We start from the raw sequence: 20,880 nt of genomic DNA, 5'->3' as shown, positions 1-20,880 counted from the left end.
AGCCGTCAGTGCACGCTTTCACCAGGCACACATACACCACCAGCCGTCAGTGCATGCTTTCACCAGGCACACACACACCACCAGCTGTCAGTGCATGCTTTTTCACCAAGCACACACACACCACCAGCCGTCAGTGCATGCTTTCACAAAGCACCCACACCACCAGCCGTCAGTGCACGCATTCATCAGACACACACCATCGGCCGTCAGTGCACGCTTCCACCAGGCACACATACCATCAGCCGTCAGTGCACGCTTCCACCAGGCACACACACCATCAGCCGTCAGTGCACGCTTCCACCAGGCACACACACCATCAGCCGTCAGTGCATGCTTCCACCAGGCACACACACCATCAGCCGTCAGTGCATGCTTCCACCAGGCACACACACCACCAGCCGGCAATGCACACTTCCACTAGGCACACACACTACCAGCCATCAGTGCACAATTTCTACAGACACACACACACACACACCACCAGCCATCAGTGCACACACCAATTGTTAAGGCATCCATAATTAACTATTGTAACAATAACAGTATGGCGCACTTTACTTTTAAACATATTAATTTAAAGCACAGCATGCCACCATTGCTACAAAAATAAATACAATTTTTTTTGGCCTACAATTTATAGACTTTTGTTGCAATTAGTTTTGCAATTGGTGTTCCAATATTTAGCAATGCCAATTGCTGAAACTTCAATATTGCAAGACCTATTGCATTGTAAATGCTTGTTCATGATAGAGCTGAAAGGAAAGGACAGAAAAGCCCCATAGGCTGCCATTATGTCTTTAGTTATTGTTGAGGCATACGACCAAATTAATAATGTTAATAATTAGGATTCATAATGGGTTTTAACTGACTAGGATTGTAGAGGTCTGAGATTAGTGCATTCTGTATTGGTCACCAAATCAGTTACAGTAATAAACCACTACTGTCAAGTCATAAATTACAGGCTGCGTATCTTCAACAGATTTGTTTGTGTTTTTAAATCCGTTACTTTTGCTATGGATGAATAACACTTTATTTGACAGCCTCCAAATACTACTTGGATTACACATGTAACCACTTCAGCTACTTACTACGGAATGTGTCACATTTTGAAATGTCAAATAGACATTACTCATTCATTCTGTAGCGCTGCACTGTTGTGCTGTGCTTAATTGGCCACACTCGGATTGCTCTGCAAAATCTTGGTATTACGTGAAATGCTTACATTAAAAAAACGGAGGTTGTATCTTCTGGAAAGTTTGAAAGCTCCTTGGAATTTTGACTTGGATTTGTAACAAAATGCACACTGAAATGTGCCAATAACCATTCTAAACGTGCCGAGTTGTAATATGCGAATGAGAGTAATTTAGACTTTGATCCTATAAATGTTTTTGTACAGGAACGTGACTTCCCATCGGAGACAGTAAAATTTGGACCTGAACGCATGTACATAGACTGCTGGGTGAAAAAGCGCACCTATGACACTTTTAAGGAACTTCTGGGATCTGGCATGCAGTATCACCTGCAGGTGAGCTTCAGCTGAAAATTCAAATGGTGCCATGGGTATGCCTTACTCCGGCTAGAAGTGGTTTTTGAATGAACAGCCTAAACATTATTTCAGTACATCATTTGATGTATCATCGTGGGCATTTCTGGAACTGTTTCTATAAGTAGATTCCTTGTGTAGCAGTTAATACTTAATACCTTTAAGAGTCTAAACTAATCTTTAAATCGTCCATTGTTTCTTTTCTGATAACTAAATCATGTTCCGTGAAGTTTAGCTGCTGCATACCTATTGAGCAACTGCTTTTAAGTACTATTCTTTGCACTTACAAGGAAATGTTTGATTTACAATGTAACTGTAGTAATGTAACTGTAGTATTTTCCAGATAGCATTAAACCCGGTCCTGAAGGGGGCAAATTAAGTTTTAGAGAAACGAGATGAGTGGTAAAGATGTTAAACAAAAGCACTTATGGTGCCTATTAAAACTGTTTTTGCAAAAGTTAGATTAATCACACTATAAAATGTGCAACATTACACCTTCATTACATTTATTTATAGAATAATTTAACATCAGTTCATTAAAACCCTGTAAACAAGACAATTTAACATCCAGCTTAGCAAAAGCTAGCACTCGCTATTAAATTATCCTGTAGCCATATGTTCCTAATGTTGAACCGGTTAACATCTTTCTAGTTTCTTGGTATACAATGAGCTTAGCTTCAATCAGTTTTAAATAAATGCTGTTCTATCTTCGCCTTCACCAGCATTTCCTGTAGCGCTTTGAGACTCCTCCGGGTGATATGTGCGCTCAATAAAACCCTGACTATGACCATGGTGGTTCTGTTGTCAATGCAGTCTATTTAGGGTTGCTCATCTTCTTTCAGAGGTGCAGCAATGGCACGACTTCATACCATGATGACTAAAATCTGTTAATCTGGCATTAATTTCTCAATGGAGTTGTTTAGTTGCATTATTCAAAAAGTAAAACCCATGCAAGTAGACTAAATGGCAGCGTGTGGCAGCTGGAGGTGGGAAGGAATTAAGCATGGGGTTGAAAGTTGAGGGAATCAGCCTTTTCTGTATGGTTACTCCTGATGGTTTGCCTTTTCGGGAACTTGTATTTGGCTGTTATTGGGACTTTGTGCTATTTGGAACTCCTATTCAGTGCACAGAGCCTGTACAATGGAATTTGTAAAACTGATTTCACTCGGGAGGTTCATTTAGCTTTCTTGTAATGCCTTGTAATATAACAGAAATTATACCACTGGTGTGGAAGTTAAACGTCTGTGCCCACATATGACAAATGGCTGCTTTGAAGACCGCTGGGCTGTGGGTTAGCTACAGTGCGACAGATCTGCCTTTACTCATGGCAAAGGATGATGGTTTTGCCATGTATCGAAACCCATCCACATTTTTTCACCAGTAAAGCATGCTTTGTAGGTTCACAAGGCATGTTGCCTAATACAGAAGTGCCACACTGTATATTTAACATGGTTTCACTCAAGGTTAGCCTAAAAGTTGTCAATTATCTTTAGGCTATTTTCTCCATGAGCAGATGTAGGTAAGACTAAAATTATCCAATCACCATTTGGGGAAAATGCTAGCAAAATTATTATTTTTCCTTTGGTTTTCAAAATCTGAACAGTGAATTTTCTTTAACTTTAGTGAAAAACACGTTATACATAAAAATGATAATTTGCTGCCTAAGCTAGAACTGGCTTAGAACCAGCTTTGCCACTCATTTTGGCTCCAGGGGCCAATACAGATACCTTGCAAAAATTAATCACTCTGCCCTCCAGAGGTCAATACCATGGCCTCCAGTCCCAGGAAGCAAGTGATGTCAACAACAAACCACAGCCAGCTGGCAGTGGACAGGGATAGTTGGCAGAACAAATGGTAGACTAATGGCTACCTCGTTTGACTTGAAGATGCCAAATGGGGCTGGTTCAGTTCATTCTTATGAGCACGTCTAAACCCTTTGGCTCAGCCCCCGTGAGTAGGAGAGTTGGGATCTGCTAGTACCTGTCCACCAAACTTGTAATCGAGCCCCAAGTCAGAAGGTTAAGTTTGACCAGAGCTACCTGCCTTGTAGATCTGACCTTTGCTTTATGGTGGTCTACATAAAATCCCACCTGGGTTCAGGCCAATTGCAAACTGTACTTTTTCAGTTTTGCCTTAAAACATTAATTTTCTCTGATTTCCTAATCTTTTTGAGTTTTGCTTTTTTATATATTTGTGATTTTTATTTTGTTCTTTCCTTAAATTGCTTGTATTGCTTGAATTTAACACAATTCTCTAAGGCTTGCCTGCTGCTTGTGCGATAGCTGCCAGGGTCTACGCACGGATTTGAACAGAACTGTTTAGTCTAACCAGATTATTTGATTTTGGTGGTGAGGGCAGGGGGTGGGGTGAAAGTCAGTTGCCATCTATTTCCAAAGAAACTAAAATGGCTGGTTGAGTGAGATTGGTATAGCTTGCATGTTTCAAACTTCAAGCTACAAAACGTATTTGATTAGTGTGCTCACTGTATAGGAATATTCTAACAAACTGGAGGGAGCAGAGCTGCATTTATATAATAGGACCTCCAACATAGTGGGAATAACTGTAGATTTGGGTTGGAAAGTGTATTATGCAATTAGCACTGACCATAATACCACTAACACAATAGAGTGCTCAGAATAGGTCTTAGAAAATTATTCCCATGCTCAACCCTTGGTAACTTGGCTGTGAGCAGGCAGACTTAACTTAAGACAGGTATGTAAGTGTTTAAAAACAACAATTCAGTAAATAAGACACAACACACAATAACAATCTAACACCAATGTATACTAATAGGACATTTTTTTTATCTTTACAATTATATCAAAACGAAAATACTGTTGGGAAAACAAGCTATGAATTTTTAAGGATTAAACACTTTCCAGTGCTTAGAAACAAATAACTGCCACTGGACATTTGGCTGGCTCTGGGGGGACCATTTCACACTTGGTAACCTTTCTGGAGAATTTTCCCCCAGACGTGCAGCCTCCTCCAGCAGGCTGGATTCAGCGAGGAACTACTTCCTAAAGTTCCTCTTGCGGGGCCATAATGTCCAAAACACAATCCAAGATTCTGGAAACTCCAAGGTAGTCCTTGAAAGTTTGGGCTTCAGTTCCCACAATCCACTTGGACAAAACTCTTACAAGTCCACTGGTAGTACTCCAGACTGAGGATTCTTTGCAGCGATGGGTCAGGTGAGCTCTGTTAACCTGTAGCTTGCAGGTAGTTCACTCTTTAGTAATTTTGAAGCACGGTAGATCCATAGGGCTGGAGTTTCAGATAGTGCAGCAGGCACAGTCAGAGTGCAGGACCTGGTAGGTTGAATCAAACTTAAGGATGGACCGTTAAGGTTCAAGCAGCAGATCTGAGAGGCACTGCCTCTGATACTTATTCAGTGTTCTCTGGGGTCAAGCAGGAGGGCACTCCTGTCCAATGAGGTGCAGGGCAACCCCCCTTCCCCCCCCCCCCGAGCTTTACCACTTAAAAGTATGGTGAAATGATCTCTCAAAAGGCACCATTTCTCAAACTCAATATGTCAGAATTTTGAGCAGAGAGAAGATTTGGCTAAACACACCTCAAAAATGGCTATTCTCCATATCCCCCCCTCCCCTCATACTCCCCCTCCCCTCATACTCCCCCTCTTTCCCCTTTGCATCAGCTCATTCCTTCCTTAAGCCCAGCATCTGACTAGGTTCAAAGGGGAGAGTTGTTAATGAAACTGTCTTCTGCCGGTCTCCTCCTGTTTGAGGCTCTGGCATTACTGTGTAACAGACCCCTGCTCTCCCAGAAGACCTGGCTAACCCCAGGGGCTCTATCACCTCATCAAAGGAGCCTGGCTAAGCCACTTAACTCTGACCAATCAGAACAGACCACTGAAAGGCCAACCTTTTGCTTATAGATAGTCCTATCATTTCGTCTGTACATTTTTGGAGAAATTTAACAATACGGTATTGTTGGATTTATCAATACCAATTTTTTGAAGTCCTTAAATGACATTTTTATGATTCTCCTAGCGAGTATTATTAGTTAATAACTTCTTGCCATGTTAACCCATGTGGCAGGGGATTTACAATGGGGTAAAATGACTTTGACCATTTTTTTCAACACCAGTGCTAATAAAATATTTTATAAGAACCCTGCCTACATCTACATGGACCCCTAGAACACCTAGGGGATACTTTAGGGGTTCTGAATATGTAAAACTATTGCAGATCCTCCCTCCACAGTGCCCCTACACAAACGTCTATTTTGTGAAGCACTTTATCACAATGTGAGGAGTGAAATGTGCAGTTTCACTTAACACAGGGCATATGAAGCTCATGGCCAAGATGGCCACCGGAGCAGGAGCCTGCTAAGAGCTCCTGGTGGCTGGGATCCCTCTAGGTGGATTTATCCCTGTCAGCGCCCACTGCTCCGCGGAACCGGGAAACGGATGTGAAGGTGTAGAGGTGCTGGGGAATTGCTGAACTGGGCTTTGGGACCAACGAGAGCTAGAGGGCCGACAGGAGCCGCCCCTCACCGGGAGTGGATATTTGTCATTGTGTTCCCCACCGCTCAGGGAAAAACAGGTTTGGAACATCGAGGCAAACACGCAGCACAAATAGCTGCAGTCAGATCTATCTGCTTCACACCTGGATCAAAGCATTGCAACAACAAAAACTCTGCTGGCAAGCTCAACACGATTATGGAGGCATAAGGTATTTATTTCACCCCACCCGCCTGCTCACATTTTTAGACTACCTTTGTACAAAATGGCTGGGGCCATAAAACTGCTCACATTCGTAAACTACCTCCTTGTGCAACATGGCCGGGGCCATAAAACTGTAGAAATAAATCCTCGCCGGTACCTTTGATGTCCACGAGGCTCCACAGCTTTAACTCCCCCACTTTTCCCTCCCAGCAAGCTATGAGCAGTGCCTGCTCGAATAGAAAGTGAAACGGTCCTGCTCTGAGCCCAAAGTAATAGCAACAGACAAAGGACCAATATTTCTATCTCCCCTATCGGTTCGGCCATCTTAGTTTGTCTATCTTTGGGAGACCATCATGGACTAGTCATTTCTACCATCGACCTAAAGACCTAAGGCCTCTTAGACTCTTAGACTACATTTACCAGCTGCACAATTTACACAGCTAGGCGTTTTCACGTCGGATTTAGATAGTCTGCCTTTTTTACAGTGATATTTATTAATATATTCCCAATTGTAACCAGCACATTTCACTTTTTCTGCACCTATTGCTGCCCATATATTATTGCCTTTTACAGTGGTATTATATTTTATATTCCTAATTGTATCTTGCACGTCCCACTTTATCGTCACCGGTAATGCACCGTTTGCTACCTCATATATTTTTCTTTTGCTGCTCACTAATGACACTTGTTGTTTCATATAATTTGTGTGTGCAACTGTATTCTGTCACGGACTCCTGTACCTTACATATTTTTGACTACTCACTATTGTCACCTTCGGTTTAGATATTTTTATGGTCTGCACAGTTATTTTATTCCAGTATTGTCAGTATTATATTTCTACTTGTTCTGCACTTGTTTATATCCTACATCGAACTCACTCCTATTCCTAAAATGTACTGACGAATATCTCACATAGACTTGTCACTGATGTAACCTGCACTCATTACATTGTTCCCTCCCGTATACACTGATTACTACCTCATTTTTGTTAGCTGCTCATTGGTGTCACCCCTGCTCCATGTAACTTACAGTCCTCATCAGTATTCTGCTCCCTTATATCTTTATTGTGCACCCTACACACTTGTGCAACTCGCACCCATCTCAAGTGTTAGTCTTGTACGCACCGATTACTACCTCAAATACCTTGGCAGCTCACTAGTGTCACTTCCCATTATCTCACTATTATTGTCTGCATCTGTAGTCTGCGTATAGCATTATTGTGCACTCACTAGTGTCACTTTTGGCCCACGCAACTGTTTGACAGTGCACCCTCCCTACTACACCTACCTAGACTGTCCTCCCATCATGGAACCCGTCGGCAAGCACACATATAGAATCAACTACCCACCCTCACTCACTAAAAAAGCCGCTAAACGCTTTAAACACAACTTCCTGAGGTCCCACCCTGAAACTCCCTTTACAGACAACTACTTCTCACCAGTCAATGGTTCACTGAACATTGATATCATCTTCCACACCACACGCAGAGCCCAATGGAGAAAAGTGTTCCTCACCTTACTCACCATCTCCACCTCCAGGAATTTCGCGCATGGCCTAAAACTCTCCATCACACCATCCCAACTCTTCCCGGGCAGAACCACCATCACTATATACAATAACGGGATTATCCTAATTCAATCCACAGACAAGAACCTGGAACTACTAGACAACCTGTTCCCCACGTTCAAACAACACCTCGCCAATCATCGGACCCCCACTCATAGCACCCTCAGGCCTATCACCCTTGAATTCACAGCCCCCAATCACAACCCTTCTAACCTAGCTCAACCCCAAAACGACACGCACCTTTCCTCCACCCCCGGCACCTTAGACATTCACCCACCTAATGCAGCTACCTCGCACTCCTCATTTACAGACATAGATCCCTCACCCACACATTACAGCGGCACCCCCTCCCCCCCCACCAACCTCACCTTGTCCTCCTCTCATACCTCACCCATTCCTGTCACCCCTGACACCACAGCCTCAAACTACATTCATTCTAACCTAGCCCAGCCCCAAAAAGACATGCACCTCTCCTTCACTCCCGACACCCTAGTCATTCACCCACCTACTGTAGCTACCCCACTCCCCTCAAGCACAGACATAGATCACTCCCCCTCTTACACACACCAACCACCTCACCCCTTCCCCCCACACACCAGCCCTCATCCCCTTTCCTCTCACCCCTGATACCACAGCTCCCACCCAAAACGACATGCACCTCTCCTTCACTCCCGGCACCTTAGTCATTCACCCACCTACCGTAGCTACCCCACACCCCTCAAGCACAGACATAGATCTCTCTCATACACCAACCACCTCACCCCTTCCCCCTACACACCAGCCCTCATCCCCGTTCCTCTCACCCCTGATACCACAGCTCCCACCCGCAACCCGCCTAACCTAGATCAGCATCAGACCGACACACACAAAGGCAAACCCCACCCTTCACCCCCCCATTCTCAGCCCCCACTTCCACCCATTAACTAATCACACAGAACACACCACCTCCATCAACTCAACTACACCCCCTCAAAAAGTACCATCTACAATCCCACTTCCCCCCCCAGTCTCACCCCCCACTACCCAACCTCCACCCCCTTCACCACTAATAAACGCCCATCCTGCACTCGCCTCCTACCACCAATACTCTCATCCACACCACCAACCTCTCCCCTATGTCATCCACGCCCGACCCTCCCATCCCCACCTCCAACACTTTTCCCACACTGGACTACATTACGGCCTCCCTCCTCCAGCTCAAAGAAGACATGCACATCATCAAACAACAACTACTCTGTCTATCACACTCCAGTCACCCCTCACCCAACACCCTCCACCAGATCAAACAAGACATTCACATCATCAAACAATTACTCAGCACACACCCCAGACAACCCTCACGCGCCTCCACCATCACCTCCCCTCCCAACTGGTCCTACACCCGGGCGGCGAACTCGCGCACTCGACTCCCACCGCACTGGACCTCAATCCCTGTTCACAACCTCGAAAACCGCCCCCATCGCTCCTGCAACCCTCTCTCGGACCTCGACACAATCACCCTCCTCCGCTCCTACGACTCAGCTCCCCATAGCAACACACCCGACACTCTCACTGCCATTCCTACGATTCACTCCAATCCCCTTAGACCCCCCACACTGAACAAGAGAATCGCTATCCATAGTAACCTGAGTAAAGTCCCCCTCGCTCTAGAACCCCCTTCCACCCTCGACACACCCCGTCTCAAATGCACTCTCCTCAACTGCAGATCAGCCGCTAGACACTCCTCCGCTATCGCCGATATCATCCTAAAATTGGATCTTGACTTAATCATCATGACTGAAACATGGCTAACAGAATCTTCTACACCTATAATGGACATTCTGGTTCCCCCCCAACTACCACATCACCAGACTTGACAGGTCTGGCAATAAAAAAGGTGGCGGAATCGCATGTATATACAGGAGCAACCTCTCTGTCTTGAAAGTAACTTCCCCTTCCCTACCCTCCCCAACCTCCTGTGAATACATCTGCCTCTATCAGTGAGGGCAAACCGATCTGCACTCTTCACGGCGTTTACCACCCACCCGGCGACAACCTTACCTTCTCCTAACAAATCATGGATATGATCTCAACCAACTCCGGGCGACAACTCACACAAAAATACCTTGGGGACTTCAACCTCCACTGGAACGATCATAATGATGCGGTGGTAAAAGGTCTGAAGAATTTCCTTAACGCCCTTGACCTCACTCAAATTTGCAACAGTCCAACACACGAGAAAGGCTCTATCCTCGACCTTATCATCTCCAAAGAGGCCTCTATCCAACTCGAATCTATCCAACCCTGTGACTGGTCAGACCATCATATTATCACATTCTTCATCAATGAAAAAGTTAAATTTAACCCTGTTCAATCCGCCAGGCCCAAAGTCTGGAAAAGAGACATGAAAAAACTAAACTCAAACTCTCTGCCCCCCAACAGCTGCAACTTACTACTTCCTCCTACTGGCGTTAAGGACGTCCAATCCTTGACTGATCACTATCTTAACACTATGACCTCAATAATTAATGAAGTCGCACCCTTGCAGCTAAAAAAAGCCTCCGCAAAAATTTCCAATCCCTGGTACGACGGGAGTCTCAATGACGATAGACGCGCCATGCGAATGGCAGAGCGCACCTGGAGATCAGCTCCCTCTGCACTGAACCTAAAAACCCTGAAGAAAAAGAGAAATGCCTACTTCAGGAAAATAAAACGCTCAAAATCAGACTTCTTCAGCCGTCCGCTCGACCAAGCCAAAAATCGTCCGAGAAAGCTGTTTGAGCTTATCCGAACACAATCCAAAGAACAACCCCAACCTCTCAACACTATGTGCGAAGCTCCCTCCTGCGAAGACTTCGCCTCTTTCTTTAACCAAAAAACTGACAACATAAAGAATGATCTCCTCATGGACGCAAGCCTCTATCCCAAACCCCACTGCATAGCACCCACTAAACCAAAAAACAATGCCACTTGGTCAACCTTTGTCACCTACACGGAAGAAGAAATTGGCAGACTGCTCAGCACTCTGAAACCATCCAATCACCTCACGGACCCCCTTCCTGCTAACGCTGTCAAAGTCCTTACCCCGTCGCTCCTTCCACTCTGGACTAAAATCATTAACAGCTCACTTCAACAAGGGACCATTCCCGACTCCCTCAAAGTTGGACAAGTCACACCTTTGCTAAAGAAACCTACAGCCGACCCCTCTGACCTAAACAACTACCGTCCCATTACCAACATTCCGACTCTTGCCAAACTGCTGGAAAAATGCGCACAAATACAATTGACTAAACACATTACTCAGTTTGATCTCCTCAACTCTCATCAATCAGGCTTCCGAGCAAATCACAGTACTGAAACTGATATGACTCACATAATTGACGACGCCCTTCAAATCCTAGATCATAACGATACCTGCCTCCTCATCCTCCTTGATCTCTCCTCCGCATTTGACACCGTCAAACATGAGAATTTACTTGAACTATTAAACACAAGAATGGGCCTATCTGGAACTGTGCTCAAATGGTTCACGTCCTTTCTGCATAACAGGTCGCAGAAATTCAAGAGCAACAACTTGATGTCCGCGCCAAGACCTGTATCGCTAGGCGTACCACAAGGATCTTCCCTATCCCCAACTTTGTTCAACCTAGTTATGGAACCTCTCACCACCATGCTACAAGAATCCAATGTACACTTCCACATGTATGCTGATGACACCCAACTTTATCTCAAACTACAATCACCCAAAGACATCATGCTCTTGAACTCAACGATCAGAAGCACCCAATCCTGGCTGGCCGCTAATCATCTCAAACTCAATGCCCTTAAAACAGAGTTCCTTCTGATCTCACCTCCCGCGAAGATCACTACCGCACAAATGTGGCTTAAACACCTAACGGCACTCAATGTTCAACCCACCATCGTGGACTCAGCAAAATCTTTGGGCATAACACTTGACACCAATCTCAGCATGCAGGAACACATCAACAAAGCAACTAAGGGAGCGAACTACCAAATCAACACCCTTAGGAAACTTAAACCCTTCCTTCCAGCCAAAGACTTCCAAACTGCGGTACAATCACTAGTCATACCTCGAATAGAATACGGCAGCACCGCCCTCTGCGGTCTCCCCTTAGCTACTACGGCACCCATAAGAGCCTCTTTAAACGCCGCAGCGAGACTTATCACTGGATCGAAAAAACACTCACACCTCTCCCCTGACTTCAAATCCCTGAACTGGCTGCCTTTTGAAGCCAGAATACACCTGAAAATCGCTTGTTTGACGCACAAGGCTGTCCACCTGAGCTCACCTAGATACCGCGCTCAGAAGCTGATGATTTCTGGAGGCTCCAGAAACACTAGAGGCACAAACAATCTTTTGCTAAAGCCTAAAAGATTCCGCAAGGAAAAAACGTATAAACGCTCTTTCTCAGGAATGGCTCCCAGGATTTGGAACTCACTCCCCCCTGAAACCAGGCTCATCCCCTCTACCATACTTTTCAAGAAAGAGAAGTAAAAGCGATCCTCATGGCTAAATACACTTGAACCACTACTGGGGATCAACTTCAAAGACTCGATACTGATCTGTACTACTTGTTCGAACCCTTTGCATTTTTGTTTGACTTTGAAATTGACTTACTTGATTGTTTATGATATCACTTCACTGTACTTTTAACACTATGATGTATCTGTGTATATATGCTCCCCTCCTCTGTAAAGCGCTCTGATATCTGCGAAGATCTTGTTCGCGCTATATAAAACTTTCAAAATAAATAAATACAAATAAATACATTTAATAAGTGTCCTCCCTTGAACTACCTGGCCCCGGGCCCTGGGGGTACCTAAAATGCCCACACATTGTAGCTTATCCATTTTTAAGTGCCCCAAACACCAAAGTAGTGTTTGGCACAGTTTCCATTTTAAAAGCAGTCAAGCTACTCATGGATGCTTCTAAACACATGCAAGTGGAGAAAGGGCTGCTTGCCTTTAACTGCCATGCTCTATTATATACTAGGGACTTAAAGGTAGTTTCAATCCCCCTGCCATATTATGTACTTGGGCCTTATAGGTGAAATCATACCAATCACAGGAGTACTCTAACCCATAGTGTACACTAGTGCATGTGTGCGTTTTCCCTGTTTTCGGAGTGTCTTTCAGCTTAGCAACGTCCCTGGGCCTGGTTAGGCAGAGACCAGGCAGGGTCAGTCAGTCCGTTACACCAATACCAGTCAGCAAAAAGTTGGGGGGTGCCCTGGCACAGGATGACCTTGCAACAATTTGTTCTGTAGTTTTGTATGAAATTGAATTATGTAGTTGGTCTGATTTGCCTTTGGGTTCAATCGAATTAGCTATGGTTAGTGGTCATTCGGTAGATCTGGGAATGAGAACTGTTTTACTTAAGATTAGTAAATCACGTTTTACCTCCACAGGCCAATGAGTTTCTTCGAAATGTTTTTGAACTAGGACCACCAGTGATGCTTGATGCTGCAACTTTAAAAACCATGAAAATTCCGCGTTTTGAAAGGGTATGTGTTTTAGCTATTTTACTCCTTATAATAGTTTAAAAGAATGTGTACTCATTTAAACTCCTACCTCGGTCTGTTTTGACGTTCATTCCTTTTATCAGCCGTAGTTTACAATCAGATTGTAATAGTTTGCTTAGTTTGTGCACTTCAGATCTCTATTCAACAGCCTAAATGATTAGATTTTCAAAATTTTAGAAGTGTAAAAATATCGTTCTGAAAATCTGGGATTTAAACTCGCTATTTTAAATGTGAAGAAATTTCAGACTACACTTAAACTGACGAAATATTTTCCTGTATACTCTTAAAGCGGTCCTATGTAGTGATCTACCCAAGCATGAAACCGAACTCCCTTTACCGACTTCTCTACTCACATCAGTATAGAAAAAGCAAGAGGAGAGAAGTGTATTTTTTGCATCTTATAAGACGAGGGCGCGCATTGCAGGTTTGCCTTCTTAACCCTGTGTCGGAAAATATGCAATAAATAACTACAATATTTGGGAATGTAGCAAATTCTGGTGGCCGAATATGTACATGGCTCAACTTTAGGGTATGTGAAGTTATGTAACCGCTCAGGATAGTTTGCCCTCAGATGTATCCTCCAAACTGGGTGAGATATATAGCAATCTAGATATTTTATTACATTCTCTGCACTGGAATGGGTACTCCCATTTTATCTACGAGCTTGAGTTGTGATATTTAGTACCTCTGACTTATTCTGATCTCCTATGGTTCGTGTAATAGCTCACGTAGAGACATGTTTGGGTGTGCTAAAGACAGTAAGATGTCTGCGAATATCACAAGTGGGAAGGGGTCCAGTGAAAATCTTGCTTGCCATTGTTGAGTTAGAGCCCAGTGATTCTCAAAGTACGTCCCTTGCAACCCACTTGACCTTTTCATACCCCCTCCCCCCACCTCTGTGAACAGCATCAAGGGCTGTTCTTTACTTGCTGAGCACTAATAGAAAAATGTTAAACAGGCAAGCATTATTTGCAAATTGACTGGCGTTATGAAGTAACTTAGGGGCCGATTAGGATGGCGGTGAATCCGAATCCTCCAGGCCGGCGGAAGCCACCGCCGGCCTGGAGGATGCGGATTCACCGCCGCAGCCACAGAAAACACCCACCGCCAGATTAGGATGGCGGTGGAATTGCGGTGGGACCAGCGGCGGACGGCAGGTCCGTCCGCCGCTGATCCTCAGGGTGTGGAGGGCTATTTGGTGGCGGTGTCTGCAAGACACAGTCAGCCAAATTACGATGTGCATGGAAACGTGCTTTTCCACGGCGGCTTTTCCGCCGTGGAAAAGCATGTGGTATTTGGTGTTTGGGGTCCCGTTGCGGGCCCCCGGGGGGTGGGGGTGCACTTGGGGGGGGGGGGGGGTACCTATGGTACCCCCTAGCATTTACATGCACAAAGCGACAGGCACCGCCCGGTGCCTGCTGCTTTGTGCATGTAAATGTAAAACATGCATTTTTAACCTTGCGGCGGGTGCTGCTTCAAGCAGCACCCGCCGCAGGGTTAATGATACGGGATGTGACTGCCAGGGTGGCGGTCACATCCTAATTGCACCGGAGGGACCGCCGCTGCCCCTGCGGACGGTCCCTCCACCTCGGGGGTGGCGGACGGACCCAAGTCCGTCCGCCATCCTAATAGGACCCAAGTTGGTGTCCTGCACCACTTAATTTTAGGAACACCTTTATTTTTAAAGATCTCTTGCAACAAACGTGTAAAAATAGGATTACGTTTCTTCAAAATTCAAAAAAGTGTATTTTATTAACATGCAGAAGTGTTTTACCATCGCACTGCATGGAGACGTTTTTTGAGTGATAGTTTTGAAACCTGAATTTTGAAGCATTCATGCTCCCACTAACAATGCCATTAGTGAACTAAGAGGCAAGTCAGTTGTCATGTACACCTTTTGGGTGGCCTAGGTTGCTATGCATTTCAGCCACTAAATGTACATGCTTTGCTTCCCTATGACCACCTTACACTATCCTTGACCCACCTGGACCCCCTACGGCCACCCAGCTGGCATCAGTGGGGCCTCTGTCACTTCACAGACCATACTTTGTGCCAATCTGATTGGTGTGCCACCAACCGATTCTGCGTCTTTGTCAAGATGTTTGTGAATATTTTTCAGTGAGTTTAAGCTATTTGGATCTTTTTTATGTTTTTCAAGATCACAAAGTTTGACTTCACTTATAGTAGTAGCGCCCACCATAGCAGCTGCCATGTTAGGCTTTTGCTAGCAGTCTCATTATTTAAGGATAGAATACATTTTAGTGTTTTCCCAACATATCAAAATGTATGAAACTGTTGGAGCTTGTCCTTTTCATTTTGATATGCCACCCCATTCACCCTTTAATACTCTTAATAAGAAAACGTACTGTTTGAGGCGTATGGGCTGCAGATCACACACACACTAGTGCATAGATCGCCATCTGGTGGTGGGCCCGGATGATTACACTTTGTTGTTGTCCTGGAAGAGTCTTTGTATGGTAGATGACTCCTCCTCTGGATTATAGTGTGTATGGGCATCGACTCCATCTTCAGATAGTTTTTTTTCACCATCGGGCTCGGATGTGTATGTCACTCCTGCTCGGTTTTGTTACCGATCTCATTTCAAAGCGCATTCCTTGATCTCTACCGTCTGTATTGTTTTCGATCAAGACCTCCTTATACACTCTTCTCGAACAACCTTCACTTCTCAATTCCAGTGATTGTCGGGCGCCCTCTGGCCCATCTGCACCATTGGGCTTCTGCTCATGGAAAGCACACCATTCAAGAAGTGCCCTCAGTGTGGACACAAATTCCCCCACACTGATCTACATGAGGTGTGCTATCTGTGCTTGTCCCCAGAGCATGAAAGCAGAGATTGCCAGGCCTGTGCTTTGTTCCGGTCAAAAAAGACAGTCTAGCTCGGAGAGTTATGGCACAATCGTCTTCATCGGCACCAGGCACCCTCTTTGAGGAGACTCCAGTCCAACCGGAGTCCGAAGAAGAACAGCAAGGGGACGTCATCGTTTCCAAAGCAGAGGATTCAGCTTCCGGAGCAGACGAGCAGGCAGAAGATGACGATCCCCTTCCAGCTGGTCAACGGGTCGTAAGTACAGACATCGACCCTCTTGATACCCTCACATCAGTTGAGGCGTCAGTTCCACCTCTACCTTCGGGCCCAGGTGCCCACCGATCATAAACATCCGATTCCCCGCCTTCGGGCCCGGCAACAAAGGCTTCCAAAAAGCCTCTAGGCGACTCTGGCTCGAGTTAGCCTCCTGTCAGTCCCGATAAACAGAAGGTTCTCACACCGAAAGTGAAACTTATAAACTTCGGCACCTAAAATGGTCGAACTAAAGTAAAGTTCGACACCAAAGCAAACTTCGCGGTACAAAAGGGGGTGGTGATGGACGGAGCATCTGAACCAATCAAACACTCACACCCAGTCAACAGATCTGAGTTTAATCCATCCCTGTTCTTTAGCCCACTCTGCCACCCCAGTTCAGACATGGCCATATGCAAATCAGTCTGACCCTGTGCCTCATGGGAACAGTCCAGCCCGAACTGCCAAGCCATGCCTTCCCTGGACCGGAATCAAGCTTCCTAGGACCAGTTCCTGGCATTTCAGCAGTCTTCAGCCAGGCTTGCTTGAATCCAGTGGCAAAGTGAGCAAGGGACTCAACGTCTGAGCATACCCTGCCAACTCACGGCGAACAAAGCGGTACAAAAGGGGGTGGTGATGGACGGAGCATCTGAACCAATCAAACACTCACACCCAGTCAACAGATCTGGGTTTAATCCATCACCATTCTTTAGCCCACTCTGCCACCCAAGTTCAGACATGGCCATATGCAAATCCGTCTGACCCTGTGCCTCATGGAAACAGTCCACCCGAACTGCACAGGGTCAGACTGATTTGCATATGGCCATGTCTGAACTGGGGTGGCAGAGTGGGCTAAAGAACGGTGATGGATTCAACCCAGATCTGTTGAAAAAGAGCCAACTCTCAGACACCAGGGGAGGCTCCATCCCCTGATGAGTCCAAACTCTTAGATGCTTCAGGCAAACGTATGACATCTCAAGGAGCCAACGTCTCGAATCGCCAACACCCAAGCTCTGTTGGCAAGATACGATAGGGCTCACTACAATGAGCTTGAAACCCTTATAAAACATCTACCAGACAAATAACAAGACCAGGGCTACTGATTTGATACAGGAAAGGAAGGTCATTACTAACACTTCAATCCGATGCGCTCTAGATGCTACTGACACAGCCTCAAGGGCAATAAATACCGGCATACTTTTATACAGGCATGCCTGGCTGTGTATTTCTGGTTTCAAACCAGAAGTACAAACCAGTATTCTCAATCAACCCTTTGACCACATCTGTTTGGTCCCACAGTTGATACCTCTCTCGAAAAAATTTAAAAGGACTCTGCAAAAACCATGCGAGCTTTACAAAACCAAACTCCCAGAGCGTCCTTTCGTTGCTCCTCGTACAGGGGCGCCTAAACTCTTCTTACCAATACTGCCTCTTACAAAAGTCCCACCAATCCTCGCCCAATCGAGGTTATTACAGAGGAGGATAGAGGCAACAATACTAAAGGTAGAGGCAGAGGTAACACCCATACCGCCTCCAAGCAGTGACTTCCCTCCCCTCCCCCCAAACCATTCCACTCCTGTCGGTAGGAGATTGCAACAGTTCCTACGTGTCTAGAACACTATCATAAGAGAGGCGGGTGAGACAAATAATTCAGTCAGGTTATTGCCTGGAGCTCACTTCACTCCTCCAACAATACCACCCAGACAGCGTCCCAGGTCACAAGAGCATCTCACACACCTAAAACAGAAGGTTCTCGCTCTACTGCACAAACATGCAATAGAACCAGTTCCACTACATCATTAAAACACAAATGTTTACTCTCTATATTTCCTTATTCCCAAAAGACTACTCCCTCAGACCTATACTGGATCTGAGACCCCATACCCTTTACATAGTCTGACCACTTCCATATGGTCACATTACAGCAGGTCCTTCCTCTGTTAAAACAAGGCGATTTCCTTGCTACCCTAGATCTCAAGGACGCCTACTTTCCCATTCCCATTCACCAAGCTCTCAGTAAGTACCTTCGGTTTGTAGTGGACAGTTAGCATCACCAATTCAAAGTCCTCCCCTTCTGAGTCACTACAGCACCCTGAGTCTTCAGTGTCTCGCTGTAGTAGCAGCACACTTGAGAACGGAAAACATCCATGTCTTCCCATATCTGGACGACTGGCTAATAAAAGCAGTCATACCAGCAGTGCATCCAGCACACACAAGACCATTCACCTCACACAAACTCTGCTTCACTATAAAAGTCGCAAAGTCGCACCTCAACCATCCCGGTCTCAAAAGTATCTAGGTGCCACAATAGATACCTTCAAAGGACTTGCATCCCCCAATCCAATAAGAATACAAAGCATGCAACTAATTGGAATGATGACATCTTGCATTTTCGTAGTACGGCACGCAAGACTCCAGATGTGCCTCCTGCAATAGTGCTTCGCAAGCCAGTGGAACCAGGCTCAAGGTCAATTAACATCTGTTGGTGGTCAACGGCTGGACACATCGCTCTCTGCAGTGGTGGAACACCAAAAACCTTTCCAAAGGACGGCTGTTCCTTAAGCCAGTTCCACAGGTAGTACTAATCAGACGCATCCCTCACCGACTGGGGAGCTCATTTGTCAGAGCACACAGTACAAGGCAGGTGGACACCACAACAGAAGCTACTCCACATAAACCATGTGGAGTTGCTAGCCAGTTTTCTAGCTCTAAAATCATTTCAAAATTATCTGTCAGGCCAGGCTGTCTGAGTCCGCACAGACAATGACAGCCATGTACTAAATTCAAAAACAGGGAGGAACACTCCTTACAGCTCACAGCTGGCGCGGAGCATATGGAGGTGGGGCCATTCCTCAAAACATCTACCTACTAGCAAAACATCTACCAGGAGTACAAAATCTGGTTGCAGATCTGTTCTAACGTCCGAGACAACAGATTCACGAGTGGGAACTTCATCCACAAGTTTAACCTTTCTTTCAAGAAGGGGGACACCCACAAATAGATCTGTTCGCCACACACCTAAACTCCAAATGCCCAAGCTTCGCTTCCAGGCATCCACACCTATTGTCCAAAGGCAATGCGATATGGATGAGTTGGTCAGGCAGATTTGCGTATGCTTTTCTGCCTCTCCCACTCATTCAGTTAGTGGTGCGCAAGCTGCAGCAACACTCACTCACACTGATTCTCATTGCACCAACATGGGCAGGGCAACCGTGGTACACCACATTACTGGAACTCTGTGGTATCACATCATAAACTGCAACTGTTAACACAGAACCATGGAGAGATCATGCATCCGGACCCCATGCAGCTCAACCTAGTGATTTGGCTCCTGAGGTCTTAGAATTTGGATATCTCTACCTCTCACCGGATTGCATGAACGTTATCAAAGAAACCAATAATATGCAGCCCATCTATAACCTATAGGCTAATAAGGCCATCATTACATGCTTTCTGAGCATGAAAATACACCATATAAACAATGCAATAAATAGGCATGAGCCTAAAATGCATTCCATAAATAGCAAATCATTTTATTTTCATCAAAGAACCTGTAATAAAAGGCAATTAGCCTAAGCAGGCTGCATAAAGAAAAAATATCCCTGTACAGAAAATCAGACTGGCACCTTGCCTTTAAGGCCTCAGAGAATCTGAACACTTTGCCTTTAAGGACTCTAGGGGAACTCTGCTCCCATCATGCCCCACAGGTGACAGGTCAGTTCTTTTTTCCGGCTTGTTCTGTGAGGAACCTGGAACTTGAGCTCTGCTGAATTGGATTGTTTTTCAGTCTAAATTTGGTTTTTTCCTGTCTTATTTGACAGTATTTGCTGGTGGTGGTAATATTCTACCTTTTCTGACTAATTCTTCAGAAGTTTTTTAGTCGGTTATGCCACCTTTATTCTACAAATGTCCTTCCTGTGGGAAGATGTCTAAAACAGATCCCCATTCTGTTTGCGTGGTTTGTCTACCTTCCACACATGATGTGGAAAAATGTTATCATTGCCTCAAGCTTTCCAGAAGAACCTTGAAGGAAAGAGAAGATTCGGCTTTTGGGACTACTGGAGAGAGAAAGACATCATGAAAAGGGGGCAAGAAGTGAGTTGTCATCTGGAAGGCCCTCTTCTTCGGCGAAACTTCGAAGGTCTGCTTCTCCTGAAGGTAAAAACAAGAAAAAAGGATGCATAGACGTGGAAGAAAGTGAGTCCGACGTCGAAATCTAGATCGCCGTCAGGTATGTCGACGTCGAGACCAATGGAGACTACGTCGAAGTCATCGCCGTTAAGGCACAAGTCTACGTCGAAGCGGCGATCGAGGTCCCCGTTGAGAAGCTTGTCGACGTCGAGGCATTTGGTGTCAGTTGCTGTAAGACGATCGACGTCGAGAGAGTGAGGTCTACGTTGAGGAAGCGTGAGAGCGACGTCGAGAGGGAAAGTGAGATAGACGTCGAGAGAGAGGTACAACGTCGAGACCTGAGAAAAGAAGA

The 20,880-nt window shown here is 45.4% G+C and overlaps 1 protein-coding gene across 1 annotated transcript in view; it reads left to right on the top strand.

Annotated features, from left to right (window-relative positions):
- Window positions 1-20,880, top strand: part of IFRD1 (interferon related developmental regulator 1) — a 160,571-nt gene that overhangs the window by 101,465 nt on the left and 38,226 nt on the right. Inside the window, exons 10-11 of the mRNA XM_078674456.1 lie at window positions 1,397-1,525; window positions 13,205-13,300. Coding sequence (XP_078530582.1) covers window positions 1,397-1,525; window positions 13,205-13,300 — 225 coding nt within the window. The remainder of the gene's footprint in view (window positions 1-1,396; window positions 1,526-13,204; window positions 13,301-20,880) is intronic.

This window comes from Lissotriton helveticus, chromosome 1_1, assembly GCF_964261635.1.
Source record: "Lissotriton helveticus chromosome 1_1, aLisHel1.1, whole genome shotgun sequence".
Classification (NCBI taxonomy): Eukaryota; Metazoa; Chordata; class Amphibia; order Caudata; family Salamandridae; genus Lissotriton; species Lissotriton helveticus.
Note: the sequence above shows the minus strand (reverse complement) of the source record. Positions and strands in the feature narration are given on the sequence as shown.